The sequence below is a fragment of the Drosophila rhopaloa genome, unplaced genomic scaffold (genome assembly GCF_018152115.1).
Source record: "Drosophila rhopaloa isolate 14029-0021.01 unplaced genomic scaffold, ASM1815211v1 contig_3, whole genome shotgun sequence".
NCBI lineage: Eukaryota > Metazoa > Arthropoda > Insecta > Diptera > Drosophilidae > Drosophila > Drosophila rhopaloa.
This window is the reverse complement of record NW_025335123.1, coordinates 7,026,864-7,053,041: the sequence shown is the minus strand read 5'-3', so window position 1 is coordinate 7,053,041 and position 26,178 is coordinate 7,026,864. Positions and strand designations below refer to the sequence as shown.

Genomic DNA, 26,178 nt, shown 5'->3' with positions numbered 1-26,178 from the left:
CCTCAGTGCAAATATACCGCACACAGGGAAAAACAATTAGACTTCTTACTTATTTAAAGTTACAGAAAGTGATTTACTGCTTTACGATTCAAATTTCCTTAACTTCAAAGAAAATGTTTTTAAATTTAAATTTTAATATCTTCAAACTCTTAATTCTGTTTCTTTTTAATCAGCTTTCAATTTTTTCCTTTTTATTATATGAAAATTATTTTATGTTGGAATCTATTTATTAGGCACAATTTTGAGTTACGGAAGTTGAACTGCATGTCGTTTTCGCTATGTGGAGAGGGTGGGATTCATGAGCCAAGCCAAACCGGGCCTTTGCCTTTGTGGAGAGTGTCGCTTTGACCATCGCCGCTGTTGTCGTCAGAGCCAGGATCAAGGTTATCTGGCGATAGCCGCCTTATCGCCCATCCAGCGTTTCCCGCTCTGTCCACACAGCCACTACAATGTCCACCGATCTCAGCTGAACTGTCGCACCAGCATTATCAGGGGGTCCAGAGCCCAAGAGATAGTTGTCGTGCTCATTGTCGTTGTGTCGCTTAGTTGCGGATCTTCCAGCGTTGCGAGCAGAGCCAACCCAGCCAGATCCGAGCCGAAAACAGATCATGTGGTGGAGCCGTAAGTTAGCCTCAAGGTGTCTCCGCCTGAATCGGGCCAAGAGCACCAGTACCTCCAAGGAACCGGAGCAGACCTTGGGCATCATTGGAGTGCCATTCGCCAAGGGACAGGGCAAACAGGGTGTGGAACTGGCGCCGGATCTCCTCCGGCAGAGCAGTCTGCGTCAGGTGCTGCAGAGCAGTCATGGTGAGTGAGATGCCCTCTATTTTGGTATGGGAAACAACATTTAAGTGTTAGCAATAAGCCCTTGCTTTTTAAATCCAAATGATTAGACAAAAAACACTTGATTTTTGAATAACAAACTCTGGGAACTACAAAGTGTTCTTATCTTTCCGGTCGGAACGCATTCATAACAATATTATAAATATAGATTACATTCGACTTGGTTTGAAAAAAATAGGAAAATAAAGCCAGAACAGTAGTCTACTTTTGCAGAGGATATATCCTTGATCCAGAAGATAAATAGTTTCTAATATTAAAAAAATGAAACTGCTCAATGTGTTAATTTGCCAGAGGATAGTCGAAACACTTCACAAGAAGTCTTTTTAATTAGGGCTGAGGACTCCCAACAATAAAACAAGTAGAAAGTTCATGTGTAAATAAATGGATTTATTGCCCAGATGGCTTGGTAATACGGGACTACGGAAATCTGCAGTACGCCGTGGACGAGCCCCTTCTTCAGCAGCAGCGGGTGCACTACCACCACATCCGGAACTACGCGGACTTCATGGCCTGCAATCGGGCCCTGATCGAGCAGGTGAAGCTAATGCTCGCGGAGAACTCGCAGTTCCTGGCCATTGGCGGCGACCATGCGATCGGTTTTGGTGAGTGTCCGTGATCCTTATCCTTCGTCCTGCCGGAATCCAAGACCGAACGCCTCTTGCAGGATCGGTGGCCGGACACCTGCAGCACACGCCGAATCTGTCGCTGGTGTGGATCGACGCACATGCGGACATCAATCTGCACAGCACCTCGCAGTCGGGCAACATCCATGGGATGCCCGTGTCCTTTCTGCTGGAGCAGCTCCGGACCACCTGGCAGCACGCCGGCCTCCAGGATATCGCGCCCAACTGGTGAGTTTCTTCAAAAATATGCTTTTTAGACTGGCTTGTGTTTTAGTGTTTGCCCAAACAGATTTCTATACAAATGTCTATGGGTCCATATAATGCAAAGTAGGCTTTATTAACAAGTGACCTAATATGGATTTGTATAGAGAACATTTTGAGTTAAAACACAATTCAGTGGAAAAAATCACATTATTCAGATCGGCTTACAGCTAGACAAGCCGCACTTAAGACTCTCGGGGGGTTATTTATTCCATATTTTATATGTATATTAAATATTGTTGTTTTTTTTTTGGGGGCTTAGGGGTGGGGGTTTGCTGGGTGGGGGGTTTTTGGCGGGGGGTTTGTTCGCCTTATCACAGTTGCCTTAACGAACTAAGAATTATTTGTTTTTTTTTTTTATTCTTTGCTTTGACTCTTGTTTTTCGATTTGTTTTTCTCTGGTTTCATTTTTTATTTTTTGTGCTTGCCTCAGTCTTTGGGTTTAGTTGCTATCAACCTTTAATCTGCTTATTTATAGATTATTTAATTTACACATTGCTTTTGCCTTAGGCAGTTCGGTTTCGTGCTTTTCTTCCATGTTTTGGAAAGTCAGTCGAGAAGGTAGAAAACAAGTTAACTGAAGAGGGATCAAATTAGAGATCAGAGATCACAGTTATGTAAGAAAGGAACCCAATCCGGCAAAATTCCCGGAAATCAAACGAAAATTCGATCTCTACTCTCGCATTCTATATCGTATCTAAATAGCGCTATACAACTATGCTTTATACTTAAGATCTCGGGGGGCGGGGTGGGACATGGTTGGTGCTTTTGTTTTTCGGTTAGTGATTTAGTAAAAACTCAAATTCTCTTCGACTCGAAATCAAAATATATTACTATACAAATCGGTACTCCTATGTACACGACAAATCACAAATAATCACACAGAACGGACAGAATGACTGGCACGGAATGAAAACCGAAATAAGAACGAAAACCGAAATCAGATTTATATACATTATCAGACGAAGACTCTCAACCAACTAAAGAAATATTTAAATGTTTCAACTCAGTTGAGTTTGTATAATTCCAGTTATAACATTTCTTACACAGAATAAATCATTGACTTTTCTTAAGCAAGAAGATAAAAATATTCAATTATAAAAAAAATATATTAAACCAATATTTAATTTTATATATAAAACGATATGAATAATTCTACATATTATGTAAATTTATCTTTGTAAAAGGATTGAAATGATCTGAAGATACTTCTGTGTGGTAAAAAGGACTTTTTGACTTGGAGTCATTAGCGTAATAAATGTCTGACTACCATTTGGTAATTTTTGTCTTAGTTTTTGAGTCATCGTTGGATAGTGGTTGGTGTGAGGATGGTGGGTTGTGCATAGCTGGTTGAAAATCAAATCTATAAACTAGAAAAAGCTTTCAAATTCTTTGAAATACAAAATTATCTGTGGCTCGCTAAGGTTTTCTTTTGAAATTACAATACAAAACTTAAGTGTTTCTCTGTGTGTACGTGTGTGGGGGATACAAATCATGTATGTACATCAAATGTACATCAATTGAGAGGAATTTGGGAACTGGAATCTAGGATTGGGATCTGTGGACATTTGTGGTTTATGCTTTAAATAATTACAATTAATATTAAAGTATCAATCAATTAATATAATTACACAATCATTATCGTTTTAATTAAGTAATCAATTAATTAATTTAATCGAAATTCAACTTGAAGAAATGTGTTTGAAATATATTTTGTTTGTTTTTGGTTTTTTTTTTTTGCATAAATTCAATTTAAAATCGAACGAACAACAAGAACACACGCCTGAAAATAAATCAAGAGAAAGAAACAAATTAGAAAATGCTTCGTAAATTATTATACTTGCTGCAGGATTTTCATGTGTTAACTTTACAGTTTTTTTTGCTACAAATAGATCAATAAAAAGAGAATAAAACCATTTAGAGAAATCATCAGTTTGGCTGACAAAATGTTTATTGGGAAAAAACGTGTGCCAAAATAGTACAGATCGGCGTCATATCGGTTTGATCACCGTCGCGCTATCTTCTCCGATTACTTACCAAAAAATCACACGAAACAATAAAAGTGAGTGAGGAATACGAACAATATATAACAACGGCAACAACGAACTGAAAATCGAAAATCTGGAAACGAAAATCGGCTACGGATCGATCGGGTATATGTATATATATATAGTCGGTCCACAACGAAAGGAACGAAAAGGGGAATCAACTCAAATGTCAAAATCGGATCGTATCTTCATTTCAAAGTAATGCCCTCCACAACATCATCATCTCGTTAAATCTTCCTTCTTAGCTGGCTTTATACACTGGGACCAAAGAAGCGTACTTTTAAAATACACTGAGCGAAAACATAAGAGCAAACAAAGAGCATACTCTTTTCGAGAGGGGGCACACAACAAACTGAAACAAATTTTGGAAATAGAGTGATTTGTGTAGCTGTGTGTAAGTGTGGGATACACTGTAAAAACAATATTTTTATATCGATAGAAAGGAATCAAAGAAAGAAAAAGGATGAAAAGATGAAAAAATGGCATTAGAAATAGGGAAAAAACCCAAATTGTTCCAAAGGGAAATCAACATTTTTTAACTCAATCATAACTATCAACGAAATTCCAACATAATCTAAATTTAAATTCAAATGAATCAAGAACCAGCTGAAATACAAATAGAAAATTAAGGTAACCAAAGTTAAACTGAATCTTGAAACAAAAGTTCGTTGTGTTCTGATATATACTATATAGAGAGATACATATATATGCAAAAAGCAAGAAAAACTCATAATCATATATTTTGAAATACATTTATAATATTAATATCTTTTTCTCTTTTGCTTGTATTCTTTTTTTTGGTTTTGTTTTGTTTTCCATTTTGAAATATCATTTGAAATGTGTGATAAATATTATAATTAATTAATTAATCGATATAAATATGTTAATAAAATAAATTAAATAGTTTCCTCCTTCTCGTCATCGTCGTCTGCATCATTTTAACCATAATAATATATATAGAAAGGTATATATATACTTGTTGTTGTTGTCAATGATCATTTACGGTATCATTTGTGTAATCGTTATCGCTATCGCTAAGCATCTCCTGTTCTCTGCCCATCGAAATGATAGAAAAACTTTGCTCTAAAAATTACAAAAATTACACACAATTAAGCAATACAAGGATACAGGTTCAAAATCATACACAGAACATGTCGCGACATGTTCCCACATTTATGTAAATCGAGGGAGTGGTGACTGTACTTTCTCCGATAAACTAAACTATGAGATTCGTTAATCATAAGCGCTAAACATAATGGCATTACAAAAATTAAAAGTATTCTCGTTTGCACACAAATAATATCGCAACTGGCAGAGTCTCTAAACTGAGCAACAAAAACTGGAATGCATGTCTTTGGGGTTTTTTTTTTTTACGGGGGATCCCCCTTTAGATCTTAGGGTTACGAGGACTGAACCAAAACTGGGACGATCGGGAATGTATTTTTAGCTGAGATCAACGGATTCCCGAGGGCACCTCTTTAAAGAAGGGCCTTGACTAGATCGATTCCTATATCTTTGAGTGACCGTCTGGTTTTTTTAAGTGTTTAATAGAGAGATAGAGAGAGAGAAAATAATCCTGGGGTTTCAGGACCGGGAAAGCAAATAGTTTAAGGTAGAAAAATCATACAGTTAAAAAAACAAACAAAAACCAAAAAGGGAACAAATAAATAAAAATGATGCTAAAATTTTCATCAAGTGTTTTTTTATTGAAAGTAAATTTTTCTTCATTTTTTTTTTTTACTTGTTTGGTGCGGAAATAAAATGAAATCATAAGAGTAAACATAAATTTTAAATGGATCGTAATTGTCAAACATAATTCGTTGCATAATTAGATCAAAAAGCAAAATACACAAAATCAAAGAAAGGAAATAAACCATATTAAATAAACGTAATCATAATCATTCGATAGGATTCACAGGAATCTTTCAGCTAACGTGGGTTTACATGGTAACATACACACAGATCGTATATAGCTAGATATTAACTAAAACTGATGTGTTGTGTTCTCGTTGCTGTGACAAATCAAATGGGTATTGTTTAAAATCATAAATTATAACTAAAACTGAAACAAAAAAGGTATTTGCTGAAACGAAATCAAAATAGTTGGTAAACGAAATAAAATACAAGGTACAAAATTAAAATTAAACCAAACAATGGGGTAAAGAGAGAGATATTGAGAAAAGGGGAGATTGGGAGAAGATTGAGAGTTCTGAAGTTATAGATTTCCGATATTATATAGCCGCTCATTCTCTCTCTCTTTCTCTGTTCATGTGTTCTGTGTATAATTAGACTAATGAAGACATCTTAATCTTCATCTTCTTCTCTTTGCTCAAAATCAAAGGAATATTGAATTCAAATTGAATTAAATTAAATTACGTAATTATAAAAATACAATAAATAATGTTTTTGTTTCGTTTCCGTTTGTTTTCTTGGTTCTTTGCTTACTTAATTAAATATGTAAAGAAAAATGATGAGATATAAATATATGTACGCGAAATACATATCAAATTCGCTTAAAAAATAATTGTTGTATATTTTGTTAAATTTTTTTTTAGTTGCTGTGGCTTGCTTTTGTTTCTCGTATATAGAATAATGATGGTTTAAGTTACATATTCGTAATAGATTCCATTTTTCGCTTCTCGTTTTCTTTACTTAATAAAATTATAATTTGTAATTTATAGTTTGAGATGCTTGAAAATTTGTTGCTGTTGTTTTGCCGTTAGTTGCATTTTAAAACTATTGCACAAGTATTAGAATTAATACAATTAATTAGATCATCAATGACAAAAAATATAAGTATATATATTAAAGAATTAGTTAATTAAATTAAATATTTAATATACATATATATGTGTGTGTGTGTGTGAGAGTATGTGATGACAGAAATACAAATTAAACAAAATCAAGTACATAATCTTCGCTTCCACAGGATTTCCTTGCTGTTTTCCTGTCCTACAGTGTGTGTTCCTATGCGGGTGTATAAATAAACTAGCAGATTGTATATAATGTATTGCAAATTTATCCGGAGAAGCAGCAAGTCAAAATTGGGCATTCCGAATTGTGACTTGATGCTTGACCTTTGCATTGCTCCCTTCTGTCTTGAAGGGGTTTCGAGGGCTAAATCTTTGGAAAGGGGAGAGCAGGCCAATCTGATCAATCGTTTTATTAGCTAGAAATTGCCATAGTTCTTTTGGTTTGATCCACCATTCTTCCCTATATGCGGCTGCCTCGAAAGTTCTGCCTCCTTCATCGTAATCTTCTTCTTATCCATCTTCTGACTAGATTTCTTGTTGCGAATTTTGTTCAAACAAAAAAAAGATTTCTTTGTTGGCCTATAGTTATACAAAAAAAATAATTATTTTTAGGTAGATATATATAAATATATATCTGATTACACATAGCGCTAAGTATCGTAATAATAATCAAATTTAAATCAATTTCTATTTCGCTTTTCGGGTTCTGTTCAATGCTTGTTGAATCTTAGGTTTAGAATTTATGCTATTTGGAGAGAGAACTCAAAATCGGTTGGGGTTGTGTCATCTTAGGTTAACTTTATAAACAAATCAAACACAAATCATTCGTATAAATATGCATGGTGGGGTCTGACTGGTTTTATGGATTGGATGCAGGAGCCTATTATCAAATCTAATTCGTATACCAAGCAAACAAAGAAATCAAACAAAACTTAATTTAAATACGGAATATAGAGAATCCAGAATCGAAATTAAATATGTAAATATTTATGTGTGTTCGGTGTGTGTCTCACTCTTTCGCTATAACAATCAAAAAAATACAAAAAATATACAGAAGTTCAACTAATAAGTAACGCAAAAATTGCACAAAAATTTTAGGATTGGACATGGTGTTAATGGGATTTTATATATGTAGGATGTGCTGGGAGATATCCTCGTCAATATGTATCCCTTCCCTTTATCCTTTTTTAACTTACTTGGCTAGAGAAATCGGTTTGCTAATGCTTTTTTTACACCCTTAATTCATTTCTTTTAATTTTTTTGGTTTTTACTTTGTTTTAAACTGTTGTCATATAAAAAATGGTTGTTGTTGCTGATGTAATTTTTGTTTAGTAATTGTTTGTGCTACGCTTTGTTTAAACGCTAAAAATGTTTCGGTTTAGCAAGTATTCTTTTAATATTTTTGTTTATGCTTTCTTGCCCTTGAACTATACATTATATAAAGTATATAAGGTGTGCCTACGCCAGCATGTGCCTGTATATAGTGGACTATATACCTGCAACGCAGGTGCACACGAGCACAATTACAGTATTAATATTCACTAACAATTATTTACTTTAGTAAAACGTTTCAAATTTGCGCATAAATTATTGTATTACTTTTGTTTTCCGTTCGCTAACTTTCTCTTGATCATGCTATATGTTTTCTATATATTTTTTCAGTTTTCACTGTGTTTGGTTGTGCCTACAGGATATGAGTTTGGCTTGATTCAATCGGGTTTCGTTCTCTAGGTGTAGAAAACAAACACAAAACATACAAAAATTCGTTAAATTTCTATATTTAAGTGTATATCTAAATAGATATAGAATTATCGCATATACATATGGATATATATTTAGAATTATTAAACGTGCTCTGTTCGCCATTCGTTTGTTTAAGTATGTAGCTTTTGTTTTTATGTTTCTTGTAATACTGTAGCAGCCTCCATGTTATGTATATATCTATTATATGCGCGCGATCCTCTCAATCGCCTCTCGAATACTTTTTACCCCGCCCTTTTCGATCAAGCCAAACTGATGTCCTATAAGCACCATTTATAAATCCTAGACACTGAACTCCTCTAATTTCTTAATTCTGTTTTTTGTTTCCTTTTTTTTTTAGTATCAAGTTTCAAAGTTTTTATGGTAGAAAAGTTTGGAGTGTAACTAACAGATTTCTTTTTTGTTTTCATTTGTTTGGAAGATTTCATTGCTGCGTTTTACTTAAGGTTAATAAATTTTTAAAATTTCTCATTTTCTTTTTTGCTAGTTAAGTTAAATTTGTCTTAGTTTTGTGTATGTGTGTTTGGTTGATTTCTGTGTTTTGCTTTGCGACTAATTTGACTGCGGCAACCTTTGACCTTTCCACAGCTGCCAGAGTGTGTTTTTCATATTGCAATTTTTCCTTATAATCTCATTGTTCATTCTCACTCCCCCTGCTTTTTTTTGCATTCCTCTCTTCAACTCCAGGCAGCTTTTTTCTTTTGTTTGTTTCGTTTAGTTAATGATTTGTTACTTAAATGCTAAACAAGAAGAATTTTGCTATTGCAACGCTTTTGGCCGGCGGTTTTGGGGGATTGGAGAAGGATATTTATGTAGTTAAAAGGGTATTTTTTTGGGAAAGGGAGTTTCGCCGTTTCGTTGTGTCGTCATGTGGAGAGAGTACTTTCTCCTGCCTGTTACTTTCTTGTTTTTTTTTTTCGTGTGTGTTTTACACATACTGTTTTGTTGCGCTTAGTTACCGTTATACCATGCATATTTATATATGTGTATTGTGTGTGGGTGTCAGGATGTTTAGATTCAGGATAATGGTTTTTGGGGGTGCTGCTATATCCTTATCCACGCTTCCACTTGGCCCGCTCTACTTGGCCTTGTTGGTCTTAAAGCTGACCTGCAGCACCCGATTGCCCATGGTGTAGCCGTTGAGCGCCCGAATGGCCATGGCCGCCTCATCGTAGTTGGTCATCGAGACGAAGCCGTAGCCCTTGCACTGGTTGGTTGTGGGATCCTTAACGATCTTCACCGATTGCACAGCCCCAAAGGGACCAAACAGCTGCCACAGCGCTGCCTCCTCCGTTTCCGGTGCCAGATTGTAGATAAAAATGGGATACGCACCGCCTGGACCGCTGGCCAACGTTGTGGCCGCCGCCGCCGCCGCGCCTAGTCCATTGGGCAGCATTACGTCCAGCATGTCGCCGGCCATTGGTGAAAACCGAGCCAGTCCCTTGTTAACCGGCGTATGCATGGCGCCACCAATGCGTCGCACCAGCTGGGGATTGAGGAAAGCGGGCAGCGGTGGCTGGATGATCTTGCTGGTGCTGCCGGGCGTGTTGGAGAACTTCACCACAATGGGATCCGTGCAGCTTGATGGTGTTGTGCCATTTAGCGCAATGATGGCCCGGGTGGCCTCCTCCCGCTTATCGAATCGAATGAAGCCCACGCCCTTGGTCTGCGTATCGTTTCCGGCATTCTGCAAAATGCGTGACGTGATTATGGCTCCAAAGGGGGCGAAGATGGCTTCCAGTTCCTGCTGGGTCATCGTCTTCGGCAGCCCCGACACATACAGATTGGCTCCCTTGATGGCATCTGACGAAGGGCGGGCAAACGACACCTTGATGGTCTTGTTCTGCAGTCGCAGACCGTTCAGCACATTGACTGCCTGCTCGGCATCCTGCGGCCGGACATAGTTAACGAATCCGTAGCCCAGACTTTGGCCCTTGCTGGGCGCCTGCGGATTGAGGGGATCGATGTAGACCTGCGACTTGTCGCGTATCAGCTTCACCGACTCAATCTCGCCGACGCTGGAGAAGAGCGAACGGATTTCGTCCTCGGTCATTGTTTGCGGCAAGTAGTTGACAATGAGATTTGTGCGCGTCTCCGTGCTGCCGTTGCTGCCATTTTGTGATCCCGACCCGGCATTGCCATTGGTATTGGGCTGCGCCTGCTGCGGCTGAGGAACCACTGCCTGTTGGACTGCCGCCTGCTGCACCACCGCCGCCGCCTGTTGCTGCTGTTGCTGCTGCTGCACCACCGCTTGCTGCGCCACGACGGCCTGCTGCTGCTGTTGGAGCTGCTGGGTAACCGCGGCAGCCGCAGCGGCCACAGCCTGCTGTGTTTGCTGCTGCTGCACCTGCAGGATCGCCTGCTGCACCTGTTGCTGCTGCAGCTGGGCGGCAGCGGCCACGGCGGCTGCATTCTGTACGGGAGCGGCGGACGCACTCGTTGCCGCCACCGCAGCGGCGGCCGCTGCACTCTGCATTAGCTGCGCCTGTGTTTCCACTCCGCCGCCGGCTCCGGTATTTGCCATCATAAAGTCCACTGGGTGGTGGGATCGGGAGGATTCGATAATTTAGAGTTGGTTGACACGACCAACGCAGGGGCAGGCGCATGGAAAGAATAGTTAAATGTCAAGATTAAACCATTTGCATGATGTGTTAGTAGTTCTTTGTTGTATATATCTACGGTTACTGTGGGTTAGTGGGTATACAATGTGCTATATATATTAATAGGTTTGTTTATTGATTGGTTTAGGTTTAACTTGTACATTATTGGGTCCCGCAAGGAAATATTTAGTTATGTATGTGTGTATATTAATGTATGTATGTGCATGAGTTCTGAGAAGTTCTTTATGATCCCAAAAGTGTCCCATACAAAAAATGTCCTTGTAATTTGAATAAGCCTTATCTAACTACCCTATCAGTCACCTAATCCTGTTCAATCCGTAGAAAATGTACTTTTTTATATTAAATTAAACATTACATTTTATTATTATTCTTAAAGTAGTTTTATTTGTTTCAAAATTTTACATTAGATTTGACTTTTAAGATCGTTTATTCCTTCGAAATTTCTTTATCAGTTTTAAAATGTATTTTTTATGTGTTTTCATTTTTTAAGAAAATTATTCAGTTTATTTGAGTTTAATGCTTTTTTATTTCGTTTTATACAAAAAATTTGAATATTCCATGCTAGACTAGTGAGATTTTCAACATTTAAATGTTAAGCGCCTGAACTTGTTTGCATTACTGGTCTGCAGTTTATGAGAAATTAATAACGTTTAAATTACTTTTACGGATTTGTTTGTATGTACAACCTATTCTTTGAACCGTTGATTTTCCAACAAGACAAGATACATTTTCCATGGTTTCATGCATTCTAAGGACATTCTAGGCTTGTCTGCATTCTCCCTCACTTTGGTTAGCGGTTAACGGTTAGTTAAGGGAGCTTTGCTCACTGGCGCCGCCCAGCGGCCCACTTTCTCTTCCAGCCACTCTTTCTCGGTTTCTACTCCGTCCTCTCTCACCCACACCCGCCTCCCGCACAAACAGTCAAAGCTCCACGAACCCCGAAACACACAGACACACACTTAGACAAACACACACCTTCGGCACTGGAAGAACTGAACTTTGCTGGATTTGCTTTTGCTTTGTCGTTAATTTCAGCCTTTTTTTGTTGCTTTTTTCTGCGGTGTGATTTTTTAAATTATCCGTTTACTGGTTTTGATTTTATATATTATAGTTGTTTAGCTTTTGGTTACAGAGCGAAGGCGCGACCAGATCCGCTGCGTCACAGGCACAGGATGCTTCTGAGGCGAGCGCAGGACTTTCTGGCCAGGCTTTGCGCTCTAGTCACTCTTTTGCTCTTGCTCTCTCCCTCTCCCCGTCCCCATACCCCTCCCAATCAACTTTTTCCTTTTCGGCAAACTGTTACAGCGCTCTCCATTTGTGTGTATGTGCGTTGTACCCCGCCCAGTTATGTAATGTGGCCGCCGGAGGGCTAAGGGGCTAGGATAGAATATGCGAGAAATCAACTCGCACCCCTTGGGAAAACCACCAAAAATGAGCAATAGTCAGGACCCACCCTTAGCCAAACAAGTTGTAATATTTCCTTTTGCGAAACGCAGAACGGCGTCTTCTATGTACAAGCGGAACTTGCCACCGCTTAAGGGTTAAACGCGCGGCATTGCCACCCCCTAAGCCGGGTCGTTTGGCATTTACATGACAACGCTGCAAAAGCGCAGAGAGGCTGCACCAGGAGAGAGGGGGCGGCTAAAAGAGAAATAGAGGCTGTTGCTTGAACTAAAACTAGCGGATGTTTCGGTTCAATGAACTAAGTGCGAGTTGTCCAAAAATGCGATCGCTGAGGAAATGACAGCATTTTGATGATTTGCATATGGACACTATAGTAGGACTTCTTTAGGGTGTTTCATTTACCACATAAGATTAAAAAATCGATCCACTACCACCGATACGACCTGATTAAGCCGGTTAAAATAGGGTAGAGACGCTCAAAAAGTCAACCTTTCAAATATATTTTAATTAATGGGAATGTTTAAACTGTTAATTAATTAACAAAAATTAACTCAAGTATGTTTGCAGGATAAATTGGTTAATACAGCATTTCATAATTTGTCAAAAAAATGTAACTAAATTTCCATTTAATTTCTACGTTTTAGAGATCCACCCTGTGCTGATAAAAAACTATATTTGAATACTTGAAAAGTTTATATAGAAAAAGCGAATCCCACTGAATTAATTGGCAGGCTAAATAAATGTATTTTGATTAGTTCGTATTGGGCAAGATGCACTGTGGTTTTTCAATCGCTATGCCGATTCGTTTTTTTTAGTGCCCACGAAAGAGTCAAAAGGTCACGCGTATAAACGTCGTCATCCCATTCCTCCCGTTTCCGCCCACTTTTGCCCCAGGGACACACAGACTTTGGTCTCACTCACTCAGCTATCGTCAAGGTAACTACAGTAGAACTTCTATTACTCTAACCACTATCTGCCAATACACATTATACACATTCCAGTTATGGGTGGGGTTAGAGTAATTATTAATTATTATTAATTAATTACTATTATTGATAAAATTTAGTTTGAGTTGGAAAATTTCTAGCTATTAAAGTTTGTATTGTTGTATTCCTTTGATCCCGCACCCTTTAAAAGATTTTCTCGTCCTGCGATCTTCGTTACCTATACCAAGCTCTCTTAGTCTAAATACTCACTTGTTATAGTTTAAGGAGCGAGTGTGTGTTGTTGTTTTTGGGGGAGGATGTTGGTTGATTTTGCTGTTTGTGAAGTGAATTAATTTGCTAAGTTTCTTGTTTCTTTTGCTTGGGAATCCTAATCCTTGTGGTACGCGCGCGCGCTCTCACGGCGCTCCTCCTTGCACTCTCTCTCACTCTCGCTTTCTCGCTCACACACTCTCCGGTGGTCCTGGACTTTCGTGTTGGATGTTGTTGTAATGTAATCGGTTTTTTGTTAATAAATAAACGCTGGCGTCGTCGTCGTCGCTGCCGTCTGATGTGGACAAAATCAAAAAATAAAACAAAACAAAAGAAGCGGTAAATTTGATGTGTTTGCTGGTTGTAGTTTTAGTTTTTGGTCTATTTGGGGGTGTTTGCGGTGTTTGTGTGCCTGTGTGTGCATGCGATGGTTATAGCAAATCAATTTTATCGATTTTCCACCTCAATCACACCATTTATTTCATATTTCACTAACAAAAAAGACATACAAAAAATATGATACATAGTAGCGGGAACATGTTGTTGTTTGTTATTCAATTCTATTGTGTGAGTGGCTATTTTTGCGTTATTTCAAATACCCAAATGCTCTTTATAACAGTATCTCTCGTTCTGCGGCTGCACTGATTTGTATATTTTTTTTTGTTGGTCGACGAGGGCTAAAGAGGGGGCGACGGGCGGATATACAATGTATGGCTGCTATTGTTTTTATACCCACATATACGGTTAGTGCGTGCGTATGTATTTGATTTTTTGTTAAAACGAATCGCGTTCTCTCACACAAACAGTCGCACACACGGGCACTTAGTATCTATAAGTTATTTGTTGTTGGAACTAAACACGCGCTACTGTTGTTGTGTTTTCGTTTCTTGGTCGAAAAATGTTTTTTGGATCTACATGTGGATCTGTGGAACTATCATAAGTTGCGTTTCCGCGCGTTTTCACCCAATTACAATTACAAACTTTTGCTACTACTACTACATTGGTTTTGTTTGAGCGTGTGTGTGTGCGTTTGCTTTTTATGGCAACCGGCGTTTTGTTTACTGCAAATATCTTAGCCTCCCACATACTCTCACCCTCTCACTCTCTCTCTTTTCGCCTGACAAAATGTCTACTTCTATCATTTAACTGTTCTGGTTGCTGTTGTTGTTGCGTACAATGCTCCTTGCACATAAAATCGATATGCTAGCTGCGCCCTTTTTGAAACTGGCGCTCTCTCGCTCTAGCACACACCACCTCTCACGCACATACACACATACAGTTGGGAAGCATTTACAGATACACAGCACAGAGGCGTCCCGTCTCGCATAAGCAGTAGATTTAAACGCAACTACTATCTCCGGACTGGACTAGCCGCCCCCCTCCCATTCTGACCAACCGCCGCCCATCTCTCCTCCGTTTGCTGAACTTTTTCGGCCCCTTCTCTCTTCGCCCTCCCCTGCCGAATTGCATATTGTTGTTTTGCCTATTAATATTTGTTTGAATGTATAAAACTTCGACACACACACTCACCCACTAGCGTATAGCGGGTAGGAAAAAAATAGATATATATGTGGACACTCAAATATATGTGTGTATAATTGCACAATTATGCAGCGCGGCGCGATCATTTTGCAAAAAAATTTTCAATTTCATAGCGTTTGTTTGTTGTTTGTTATTGTTTTTCGTTCGGTTGCACAAGTTACGGATATCCGAGAGATATTCTTACATTTTGTTTGAGATTCGCTTGTTGTAACTGCTCGGCCAATAGCTGTAGTTGTAGTTAGTCAACTCAACGGTTATTGTTTTGCACTACTTTCGAAAAAAAAATCAATTGCAGAAAGAGCACACAGGCACGAGATTTCGATTCGATTTCGATTTTCTTGGCTTTTCTTCTCGCTGTGGCAGGAGCGTTCAAACTGCGGCGCACGATGGTTGGCGTGGAAATGAAATGAAATAATGAAATGCGAAATTGAGGGAATGACGGTACGGTTTCGGTTTCCACATTGAGAAACCTCCCAGTTCAGTTGCTTTTGCTTTCGGGGTTGCAATACGTGTTCGAAGCGAACGTGGAACGCGAGAGAGGCAGAGAGTGAAAGAGAGTGGCGACATGGGCGTGTGTGAAGCATATTGTTGGGGTCGTTTTACTATCGGTAGATATTAAAAATGTACTACTTAAAGTTTATTAATTGACTTTAAATTTTTGTTTAGCTAAAGGTGGATCCTTACAATAGTTTTTGTTTGCTTAAAAAATTGTTGAATAACATTTCTATTTTAACAAAGGAAAAGTTTATTTCTGACTAGTGGAGAATAAATGTATATACTCTTTTATACTTATGCATATAAATGCTTTTTCAAGCACGGAAACTTTGGTTTAACCTGGAAACAAAATTTTGACGTTTTATTCCATGACCCCCTTTGATGCGTCCCTGCACTTTGGCTGCGCCCTCAGTTGTTCTATGCCGCGTTCAAACAGGCATCCGAAAGTTTTTCATGAAAATCATTCATAATGCTTATATTTTATCCCAGAAAATATACTTTTTATTTCGAATAAAAATCTACAAGCTCAGTCCTAAGTTTAAATTTTTAGTTTACAAAGTGCAATTCGAAGATTAAAGTGCCAGTGTAATAGCGGCTTAAGCCGAGAACTAAAATGGCGGTTACTCTCTGAGCCAGAGAAAGGGAGAGCGCGGAAGAGATGTCATTTCCAATTTCCAGCGCTGGAAAATGTTTGAATCCACGCGCCCGTTAAGCAATTTCTTTTAGTCGGTAACAAATTAAATTTAGAAATTGCTAGTTTAGTTTGTAAATAATTATTTAACAAATAACTTATATTCTCATACAATTTTGTTAATTCATTTAAATAAGTCATACTTTCTAAGACGGCTAGAGTTGCCACCGCTCGTCCATCGAGCAGCGAATTCGCCGTCGTTTTGCACAAACACCCATTAAGTCCAGAGTTCTATGCAATTTGACGATCGTATGGGTATTGCTATTGGAAATCATTGCTATAGGCTTTTTCCAACGAGGTCGTCAACCGTTTTATGATGCACGCGACCATTATCCTTGCCAAATAGCCTCGTTCTAAGGGCTGTTTTGGGCTTATGGTTCCGTTTCCTTTATTTTTTTTTTGCACTAGCAACCACCAACGCCAACGGTTGGGGTGGTTTCCGCATGCAGCATGCCTCGTACACCCCCTAGCCGAGAAAATAAAACCCAAAAACAAGGACCCAAGACCCATTTTCAAGAGCCGGTTCAATTTCAACACACTGCAGTCCTGTCGCTTTTCAATGTTTCCCTTCGTTTTTGTTGCGTGCGTGTGCTTAATTGCGCTTGTATTCGGCACTCGGCACTCGACACGCCACATAGTATATACTATATGCCATGTATCGCATATAGCCACCCTCCGACACCCCCAACCCTTGTAATTTCCTGTTCCATGTGCTGATTTTTTACCCTGTTCCAGTAGGACGCTCTGTTCCAATTTACAAACAGAAGACGAAGTCTCAGACTCGCGAAATAAAGTACAGAGAATTCCTGTTGTAAGAAACTATTGTGGCGTTTTGGTTACCTCTCGCCATTTAAATAAATAACATGAGCTTTTTTTAGCGACAGCAACAAATTATATTACGAAATGTGTTTATTTTTAATTGCAGTTTTACAGTTCCAATGGGTTTACTATAGCGAGGGTTTACTGCACGTCGGGAAGTGTAACGCAACTTTTGGCCGGGGATGGTTTTTGTCGTCCTTTCCAAAGGGTGGTGAATGTTGTTGGTGGTGTGGTGCTAGTGGCAACGGAAATGTTCTGGGGTGGTGCTTCTGCTGTCCTCACAGGATATGCGGATTCAGATTCAGACAGATCGGCGTCGCAAGTGTTTGTTTAGTATACAAATCTGCATATGTGTGTACGTCCGTTTGATGTTTGATATGTTAAGCTTAAAGGCCATCCAATGGTGGTCGAATTAATGGATTCGCAAATCAAACTTAAAGGAAGATTTTGCAAAATTACTTTCCTACTACTTTTAAACCGTCATGTTTTAAAATTAAATTTTAGGAATCTAGGAACACATTTGTTTTTAAGACTTGTATGGCCTATAGAGTTTGGGGGTATCTAGATTTTTTTTATACATTTTTAGAGCTTTAACTCATATGGACATTTAGGACCACCCAATAGATAAGAGTGAGTGTTATCGGTTTCAGGATGGGATCATTGATAATACCATTAAAATTACATCAGCTTTTATTTCGCTGACGCATGCTGATAGTGAAAGTTGGCGGTCACGTGCTCTCCTTTCTCCCCGTATTTCTCACAGTCGCTTCTACCCCAAAACAGTAGGCAATACAAGTTTTAATTTTAAAACATTCGAAAGAAGACGAAGTACAAAGGAAATTCAAAGGGTTGCCTAATCCGTTTTAGCCACGGCAGAAACAAAACACAAACAACAACCGCCTGGCGTTACAACAAAGCGGGATTAAAAAAGCAGGCCCAACACAAGATTACAACAAAGCCGGGAAACTCAATGGGATGGGATGGTCTGCTCTTTTTTTCCCGGCTCGAAGGGGAGGGACTCCGAAAAAGCAGTTGCCCACCCTTAGCGTTACATAAACACCTAGCCAAATTGAATAGCGGTAACAAAAACGAACCGAACCGAAAGCTATGCTGCACCGAAAAGCAGGAGACACGGGAACCAGGACCAAACAGGAAATGCAGCCGAAAGCGAGACTGGGCATCGTCCATGCAGTACACTCGCAAATTAGATCCCGACTTCCAAAAAATCCCATCTCCTTTGATAAATAAACTTAAACGAAGGGGGCAGATATTTAAAATGTGCCTTTTATTAGCCTAGCTTTTATTATCATCACCCTATCGGCTAAAAAAATGTAAAACGGTTGATAATTAATTGAATATACATCAATCTGCATTCAAAATATTTAAAACTGTCAACAACAAATTGTTTACAAAATGTCGAGTTTGGTTTTAAAAATGTTTTAAAATGTGTATGTCTGTTTTAGCAGAGCCAAGTAACATTTCATAAAAAATAAGTACAAGTTTTTTGATTGCATAAAACTATTTAGTTCAAATGTTAATATGCACTGTCAATCTGCTGGAAAAATATGAAAAAAAAGTTTCGCAGTCTTAAGAATTAATATTGGTTTTCTAATTTTTTTTTGCAAAATTTCTCAACCGAATTTATCTGAGCTAATGAAAATGGATTGATTTTTGTATTAAGATTTAATCGTAAGAAAATATTTTTTTCAGTGAAACATATATATTAAAAATATTGTCTAAGCCTGTTGAAGTACGGGGTTAACTTTAGCGTTCTAACAAACCAAGATCCTTTAATTTCGTTGTGTGTATTCATCGGGCGACAGCCACCCCCTTCATGGTCCTTTCTCTTTCGAATATTTACATAATGATCCTTAGGGCGCTTTTAACTTTGCACGTTTCACTGCACAAATGTCCGCGATCTCGAGCCGGATCCGGATTCGGCAGGCAGGAACCTAACCGATCCGTAGCGATCCGCAGCTGAGGACTCGGCTACGGCGACAGATGCAGTTTCCCCCGAAACTAATAGTAATAATCATAAAAATTACCATAAGAAACCGGGTTCAAAGTCCAGGAGCAATGCACGATCGATGCAGGCATAGAAAACAGGGGAGGGGTGCAGTCGTATAGGCATAGAATGTATGTGTGGAGGGCAGGGGGATCGCAGGACATTTGGCACTGAATCGTGGCATGTGTTTCCCCTCTCCCATTTTGCCGCCGGCGGCATTGTTTTCCATTTGTGTTGTGTTTTTGTTGCCGTTTTTCCTATCTTTCCTATTTTTCCTATTCAGACATTTTCACCATTGTCGCGGTGCAGGCTGCTCTCGTTGTGAATCCGATTCGGCTGCAGTCCTTGGGGTTGCGATCGTGATCGGGCCAAAGACTTGCCACCTGGCCTACTAATCAGGATCACGAATGGCAAACGCCAGTGGGTGAACGGAGGTGGGGAGAGGGGCAGGACCAGGAGGCTGTCAGAAGTTGTAAAACATTTGATTTTGCCAATGAACATTTAAAATTTATAAATGATTTACTATGCTATACGTATTAGATCGTTTGTCAAATTAATCAAACCTAGAGTTTTTCTTATAGGTAGGTAGAGTTCATTTTGGGAATTCATTTAACCTAGGAATTAAAAAAAATCATAAAAATTCCTATTTCTAAGCCCCTATAGGGTATTATTGAGAAATAAAGGACAATAAAATTGTTGTTTTTTTAAATACACTCCGAGATTTAGTAATTTTGATGATTTCGTTTTCAGTTTCATACAAATCGGACGACCATAGGAAATATCGGTAAATGGCATGTAAATTATCAGAACTTCCTTGTTTTACATGTTTATAAATTGTTCAATTTGTAGTTTGATGTGTAGACATATAGTTCATATTTTAATAGTCTTCAGTTTATTTGGAAAAATACGATCACATCTCGTTAAAAAAAACACTTTTAAAGTTGTTTGATCAGGGAAAATAATAATATCATATTGAAAGAAGAGAAGTATAAAGAGGCATTATGTTAAAATAAAATATTTTTATCCCATTTTAACATTGTGAGAAAGTGAGCAAGCTGTCAGATTTGGTGAGGATCAATAAGTTCCTTTAAAAAAGGCTCTGAAAAGGTCGAACGAACCTGATCTCAAGACTAACAGTGTGGGATTCCCTTATGATCACTGAAATGTTTCTAATATGATTAAACCTCAACTGAGTAAACATAATTGCTGTTGAGCCTGATTAGACTTTTATAAAAACAAATGGCATCGACTAAAAAATATATGGTTTATATCTCAGGGATATCTAACGGATATCGTAAATAAATTAATAAGATGACTACAATTTAAATGACTAATGAACCTTATTTAATCGAAACTTCTAAGAGTAATCTTACCTGACCTCACGCAATATTTGAGTTGCAAGACTTAAACACGATCCTTGGAACCTGGAGTTTCATTGAACTTAAGGACCCTCCCCTTTATTGAGGATCGGAGACCAGAAGGTTCCTTAATGATCCTCGAACCATTTTTTTTACCCAAAATGCAAGACAGCCCGCACTTTGTGGGCTTCTCGTGTTTCTTCTTCATCTACTTTTTAGTTCAGTGATCCTTCGACTGGAACCCACGACTATTTGTTTACACGTCAGCTGTTTGCGGCCCACCCACTCCCCTGAACTATCCATGTTCCCATATGGAAAAGGCCCCAATCCCAATCCCAATCCCATTCCCATTCCTATCCCTTATTCTTATAGTTTGCCACGTACTGTTCTCTCGCATTGATCTCACTGTGTTCTGCTTGTCATTTCAGTTTGCCCAAGGATCAGTTGGTTTACATCGGACTCCGGGACATTGACCCCTACGAGGCGTTTATACTGAACAAAGTCGGGATACGCTACTATGCGATGGATGTGAGTACACTTAGCGAAAGTCCACTGTTCTTATCATCAAAATCACTTGTTCTTTCCACCATAATAATCAAATCAAAAATACTTAGTCAAGACGTATTAAAAATAGAAGATGACGAACATGTAGTAATGGTGGTTGCAATTTAATGGAACATGATGATATATTTAAATTTTAAATGCAATATTGTAATATTTTAAATATGCTTTTTATATATTTTTTTGCTGTGTAGAAACTAGAGAAAGGCTGTGGCACCTAGGTAGAAAGCCTTGATCGTCCTTTTACCGAATTGCATTTCATTTCACTGCATTCCAGTTTGGTTTCTCGGCTCTGACGATCCGATCCGATCCGATCCTTTACTGTCTCCCTGGCAGTTGTAAAAATTGTAAAATTCCGGTTTCTCCCCCATCCCTGTTTATAGGGCAGGATCGGATGACGATCGTGCGTGACTGCCGAGGGCATTACACAGAGGTCCTTCGTCCTGCGTCCACCGCTGTGTGTGTGTGCGTTGTAAGCTTGGCATTTATAGGGGTTGTCACAGACCCTACTACCCCATCCCACTTTTGCCACCCCCTGTTACAGGACTTCCGATCCGATGCGATCCTGGAAACGAGAAACGGTGGTGGTGACTCACACAAAATTACGTGCCTGGCCACATCCGCATCCTTGTCAGGGACGGCTCGTTGCCCATTATTTATGGCTCGTGCAAAATCGACGTCTGTTGAAAAATGGTTTTAATGCCCTCGCTCCCGATTTCGCTTTGAATTTCCGGGCCAGCCAAAGCTGCAAATTTATTATCGCTCATTAGTTCGATCGGAATTGGAATATTTTCCAATAGATATGCGAAAATGCGACCAGGGGGAAGTGGTGAGGATTTTGCAACTGCAATGGACGGGGATTTTATTTTTATCGCTAATACTGTACAGTAGCGATAACGAAGTATAATTGATGAAGAAAGTAAAGAGGTTGAATTTGTTGGTCATTCTAATTAATAACAAAACATAAATCAGGCCGAAGGACTTCAGTTTCCAGTGCCATTTTCTGTTCCATTAATTTTAGTATTATATACTAGTTTTAATTTGACAAAAAAAATATATAAATCGACTGATCTCGAGCTTATCAATATACCAAAAATTATACCCTTATTTTTAAAAACACTGTTCAGTTATCAATACTTATTTGCCACAAACATGTCTAATAGATCATAACTTAAAGGAACTCTAACTGAATTTAAATTGGAAAATCCAATTCTATATATACAACATGAAAGATACTAACGTAAGACTTTCATACGAAATTAAAAACTTGATTTAGATTTCATAATCCTTCACCGCCCAGAAAGACATTTATTCACATAACATTCCCTGTTTGGCGAAAATATGTCCAACCACAGAGAATAATGCCCTTTGTTTTGCCGCTCCGTTAACAGACCATCGACCGCGTGGGCGTGCCCAAGATCATCGAGATGACGCTGGACGCACTGAATCCGCAGAATAAGATCCATGTGAGCTTCGACATCGACGCCCTGGACAGCAATGTGGCGCCCAGTACGGGCACTGCCGTGCGAGGAGGCCTCACACTCCGCGAGGGCATCAGCATCGTGGAGGCACTAAGGGACACCAAGCGGGTGCAGGGGGTCGATCTGGTGGAGATCAACCCGAAGCTGGGCAGCGAGCGCGACGTGCGAACCACCGTGGAGTCCGGCCTGGAGATCCTGAAGAGCATGTTCGGCTACCGACGCTCCGGCCACTGGAGCAACATCGACACCGGCATCCTGGGCAGCGATTAAAGAACACAACACCGCCAGCTTGAACTTATCAATATTTATGTACAACATTTTTTCCATATTTGTATGTGCCTTTTTTTTTTTCGTACCTTAATGAAAGAATACAAAAATTAGTTTAAAGTGACGGGGGAAGATTCGGTTAGCAGATTGCAGAGTGAGATTCGCTGGCATTGTAAAGGCTAGAGGCCAGCTTTGAGCTTCGGTGGCGCCGTGGGCAGATACGCCGAGATGTCCACGTTGGCCATCAGATTGGCCGTGTGCAGCAGGTCGTTGACGGGCGGCGCTGCGGCAGCCTGGGCGGAAACCGATAATGGAACAGCAGCAGCAGCGGGAGGAGCGGCCTTGGCATTGGTCAGCCGCTGGTACATCTCCGGAGCAAAAGTGCGCAGCAGGCGACGTTGGATGCCCAGTAGCAGTGAATTGATGGCGCCCGAGATGACAATAATTCCGGATATAATCGAGCACAGTCGGATGGCGAAGGTGACCAGGTGATCGCGGTCGTTGCCCACCATAATCTTGAGAGCTGACCAGTCGTACTTGAAGTAAATTCCAGGAGAGCCATACGAGTTTCGCTCGGAATCTGTTGGATTAAAGGAATCGATTAGGCAAAAAAAAAAGTATAAAGTTAACTTAGCTATTTCTAACCATTTGTTTTTTCAAGTTAATCTTTAAAACAAGAAAGTTTTATCTCTATTGAAAAGGTTTCCAAAATGACCTGTTTTATTATGTAATGCGAACTATTTTTCTCAGTGCTTAAAATAATTTGAGTTCCAGCTAAACTACGCTTCCTAAAATGTAGCCCGCTTCACCTAGTTGCTCACCTAGTTTCCGCACATTCTCGGTGACGGCGTACTGAAAAGTATTGATGGTGCTGAATGTCTGATGGATCTCCGTGGGCACGACCTTCAGGAAGTATTGCACAGTGGTGGCCTCCTCGTGGATCACTGTCTCGTCGCCCTCCAGCGGCTGGACAATCCTCCTCGAATACTGCCCGAAGCTAAGCCGATTAATGCGATGCGTGAAGTTCGCCGGCATGCGCCGCAGTTCGATCATCCAGTGGTCCTCGAAGAGTCCGACCACGGGCTGTGCTCCGCCCACGAGATGGAGCACTCCGGCCACCTTATTGATGCCCAGAGTTCCGTGCAGACGACACGCATCGAACTTGTTCTCCGGCAGGGCAACCCCGTTGTTCTGGCCATTGGGTTGGTGCAGGTCCATCACCACCGGCAGAGCACCTGGCGGCGGGGCAGCGGGCATCTGGGAGGGACTCTCCCGCGCCGGATGCGGATCCCGCATGATGTCCTTGAACAGCACATCGGCCACCGAGTGGAACTGCTCGCGCAGATAGTGATTCTGGATCTGAATGGCGTGGAACTGCAGCCGGTCGTGCTCAGACATTTCCCACCAGACGCCCTCGCGCTGCAGTGTTCCGTAGGCAAACACATCCTGCTGCGTCTCGTCCATTAGATCCACGCCGGATAGCGAGGCGCAGGGCATGGCCACCGTGATGTCCACGTGCATCTGCACCTGCTCGTCCAGGGCGATGTCCGGTTCGAATTGGTACACAATGTCCGTTTCATGCCAGTAGTAATGCAGTTCCGTGTAGACCAGGTACACAATCAGCAGGCGGCTCAGAAGGGAGACTGTGGAATGGAGAGATTATGGATTATCCAGGGAATGCAATAACATCAAACCGGCTTACGTGTCCCCCCGATTTCCGTGGTCTCTGTGTACTTCTCCGGTACTTTTTTGAACGCATCCAAATTCTTGGCAAACTCCAGGAGATTGCTTTTGTCGCCACGATAACGCAATGTGGCCGTCATCTTGGTGGGCGGGTTGGGAATGGGATCGAGATTGGTAACAAATGCAGATTTGCACGATCAGTTTGTTTTTGACCAGAGTTTCAGTTGCAGTTTCATTGCCACGTACTCCGAAGCTCGACAGGCGCCGCCCCCGGTTCTTTGCCGTTGCCGCCTTCTACGGAATGTGCAATGCGTGGGCGTGTGGCTCCTGGTTCTGTACTAAGCCCGCTCCACGTAAGTGACTGTCATTAAGCCTAGTTAGTGAGGGGTGTCGTAAATAAACAAATCTGATCAAAAATTCCACGATTTATTTACAGCCGGTGCACAAAACAGCTGTGTTTGAAGGGGTTGCCACCAGGTAAAACTATCTTTTGGACAAGAGCCCTTGGTGGATAACTTGGCTAAGCTGGCCGGTTGCAGCCGAGTTATTCAGAAAATGTCATGCATCGTTAAAGTCGTTATACAATTTCCGAAGAAGTGGCATTCACAGATAAAAAATGTTTTCGCTAAAAATCATGAAAATACAAATATATTTTGGACAAAACTCAAAATAAAAACTCAATCAAAGCTCTTAGAAATAAATGTCCAACACTGGAATGTCATACACTGAAATATGTTCGTCAGCTGGTGAACGCTTTTCGTCAGGCTATTTTTTCACCCCGGTATTCAAAAATTCCAGAAAATTGCATAGCGTTGCCAGTCTGCTGAAAGAAGTTTGGGTGAACGTTCGTCAGGCCCTAGCAAACGGATTAAAAAATGTAATCTTTTGGGGTCTCTGTTGTCAGAGCAAAGTGTTTCGAAGATCAAAAATGGACGTAAAACCCCAACAAAAATCCAGAAAAATCGCCTGCAAGAACTTAGGGCAGCTATGATCTCTAAATCACCAAATAATTATCAGTAATTAAAAAAAAAATATATATTAAATTTAAATTATATTGTTTTCTTATTTCTTTGTATAGCGGAAGACATGCCTTGCCAAAGTAGTTAAGAATATCCCTTAAAGGCTTTTTATTTTTTAATTTCCTCGCTATTTAGGAACTCAATCAAAAACTTTTATATGCAAAAATATTTAAGTCACCCCATACAATAAAAGACTAAAAAAAAAATTAGAAATAAAGTCTTTCCTAGAGTGTGTGCCTAAAGCCGTGTATATAGGTCTATGTAGGGATGGTTAAGTGATGTTACTGGAAAATTTTATAAAAATTGTATCGACAGTTTTTGAGAAAATCTCGTTACAGTTTGTGTACTTTAAACCAATACTTGAACCAATTCGTTAGCCATGGCATGAACCAACTTATTGTTTTTTTGGAATTAAAATTTGTTGCACACGGCAGCATTTCCAATACACTAACCATGGTGAATCGATAGCTATTCGATATTTTAACATTTCGCACAGTTTCTGACGAGGGCTGCATAACAAAAACAGCCATTTCTGAATTTAAATGGAAAAAACAGGGTACGTCTGAACGAATTGTTATAAATAGGACACTAAAGTTATCAGCAACGGAAGGGTTCAGAAGTTCATAGATAAGAAATATATGTATATACCATTGGGTATAGTGCTGTATAGCGTCAAATGTTAAAATATCGAATAGCTATCGATGATTTATTTGATGGTTTACGTCTTGGAATAAAGTTTAATTCACC

The 26,178-nt window shown here is 39.8% G+C and overlaps 3 protein-coding genes across 6 annotated transcripts; 1 reads left to right on the top strand and 2 right to left on the bottom strand.

Moving 5' to 3' along the window:
• The first annotated feature begins 530 nt into the window (after window positions 1-530).
• LOC108039374 (arginase-1) lies at window positions 531-22,853 on the top strand. The gene is made up of 5 exons (XM_017116363.2): window positions 531-807; window positions 1,242-1,445; window positions 1,508-1,694; window positions 20,849-20,948; window positions 22,373-22,853. Exons 1-5 carry the CDS (start codon window positions 609-611, stop codon window positions 22,730-22,732), a joined length of 1,050 nt encoding a protein of 349 aa, XP_016971852.1. The 5' UTR covers window positions 531-608; the 3' UTR covers window positions 22,733-22,853.
• On the bottom strand, window positions 7,184-15,467 carry LOC108039372 (protein elav). Of its 4 annotated transcripts, none has more exons than XM_017116359.2 (3): window positions 15,237-15,467; window positions 13,511-13,805; window positions 7,184-10,875 (listed from the first exon to the last, which is right to left on the bottom strand). In XM_017116359.2, the coding sequence occupies exon 3, from the start codon at window positions 10,814-10,816 to the stop codon at window positions 9,368-9,370; it is 1,449 nt and encodes a 482-aa protein (XP_016971848.1). In that variant the 5' UTR covers window positions 10,817-10,875; window positions 13,511-13,805; window positions 15,237-15,467; the 3' UTR covers window positions 7,184-9,367. The 4 variants fall into 4 exon arrangements, with proteins under 4 accessions (XP_016971848.1, XP_016971847.1, XP_016971850.1 ...); XM_017116358.2 differs by having other exon boundaries at window positions 7,184-10,824; XM_017116361.2 differs by lacking the exon at window positions 13,511-13,805 and having other exon boundaries at window positions 7,184-10,824.
• On the bottom strand, window positions 22,827-24,887 carry LOC108039373 (endoplasmic reticulum-Golgi intermediate compartment protein 2). Its single transcript, XM_017116362.2, has 3 exons — window positions 24,432-24,887; window positions 23,551-24,372; window positions 22,827-23,309 (listed from the first exon to the last, which is right to left on the bottom strand). Exons 1-3 carry the CDS (start codon window positions 24,550-24,552, stop codon window positions 22,909-22,911), a joined length of 1,344 nt encoding a protein of 447 aa, XP_016971851.1. The 5' UTR covers window positions 24,553-24,887; the 3' UTR covers window positions 22,827-22,908.
• Between the last annotated feature and the right edge of the window lie 1,291 nt (window positions 24,888-26,178).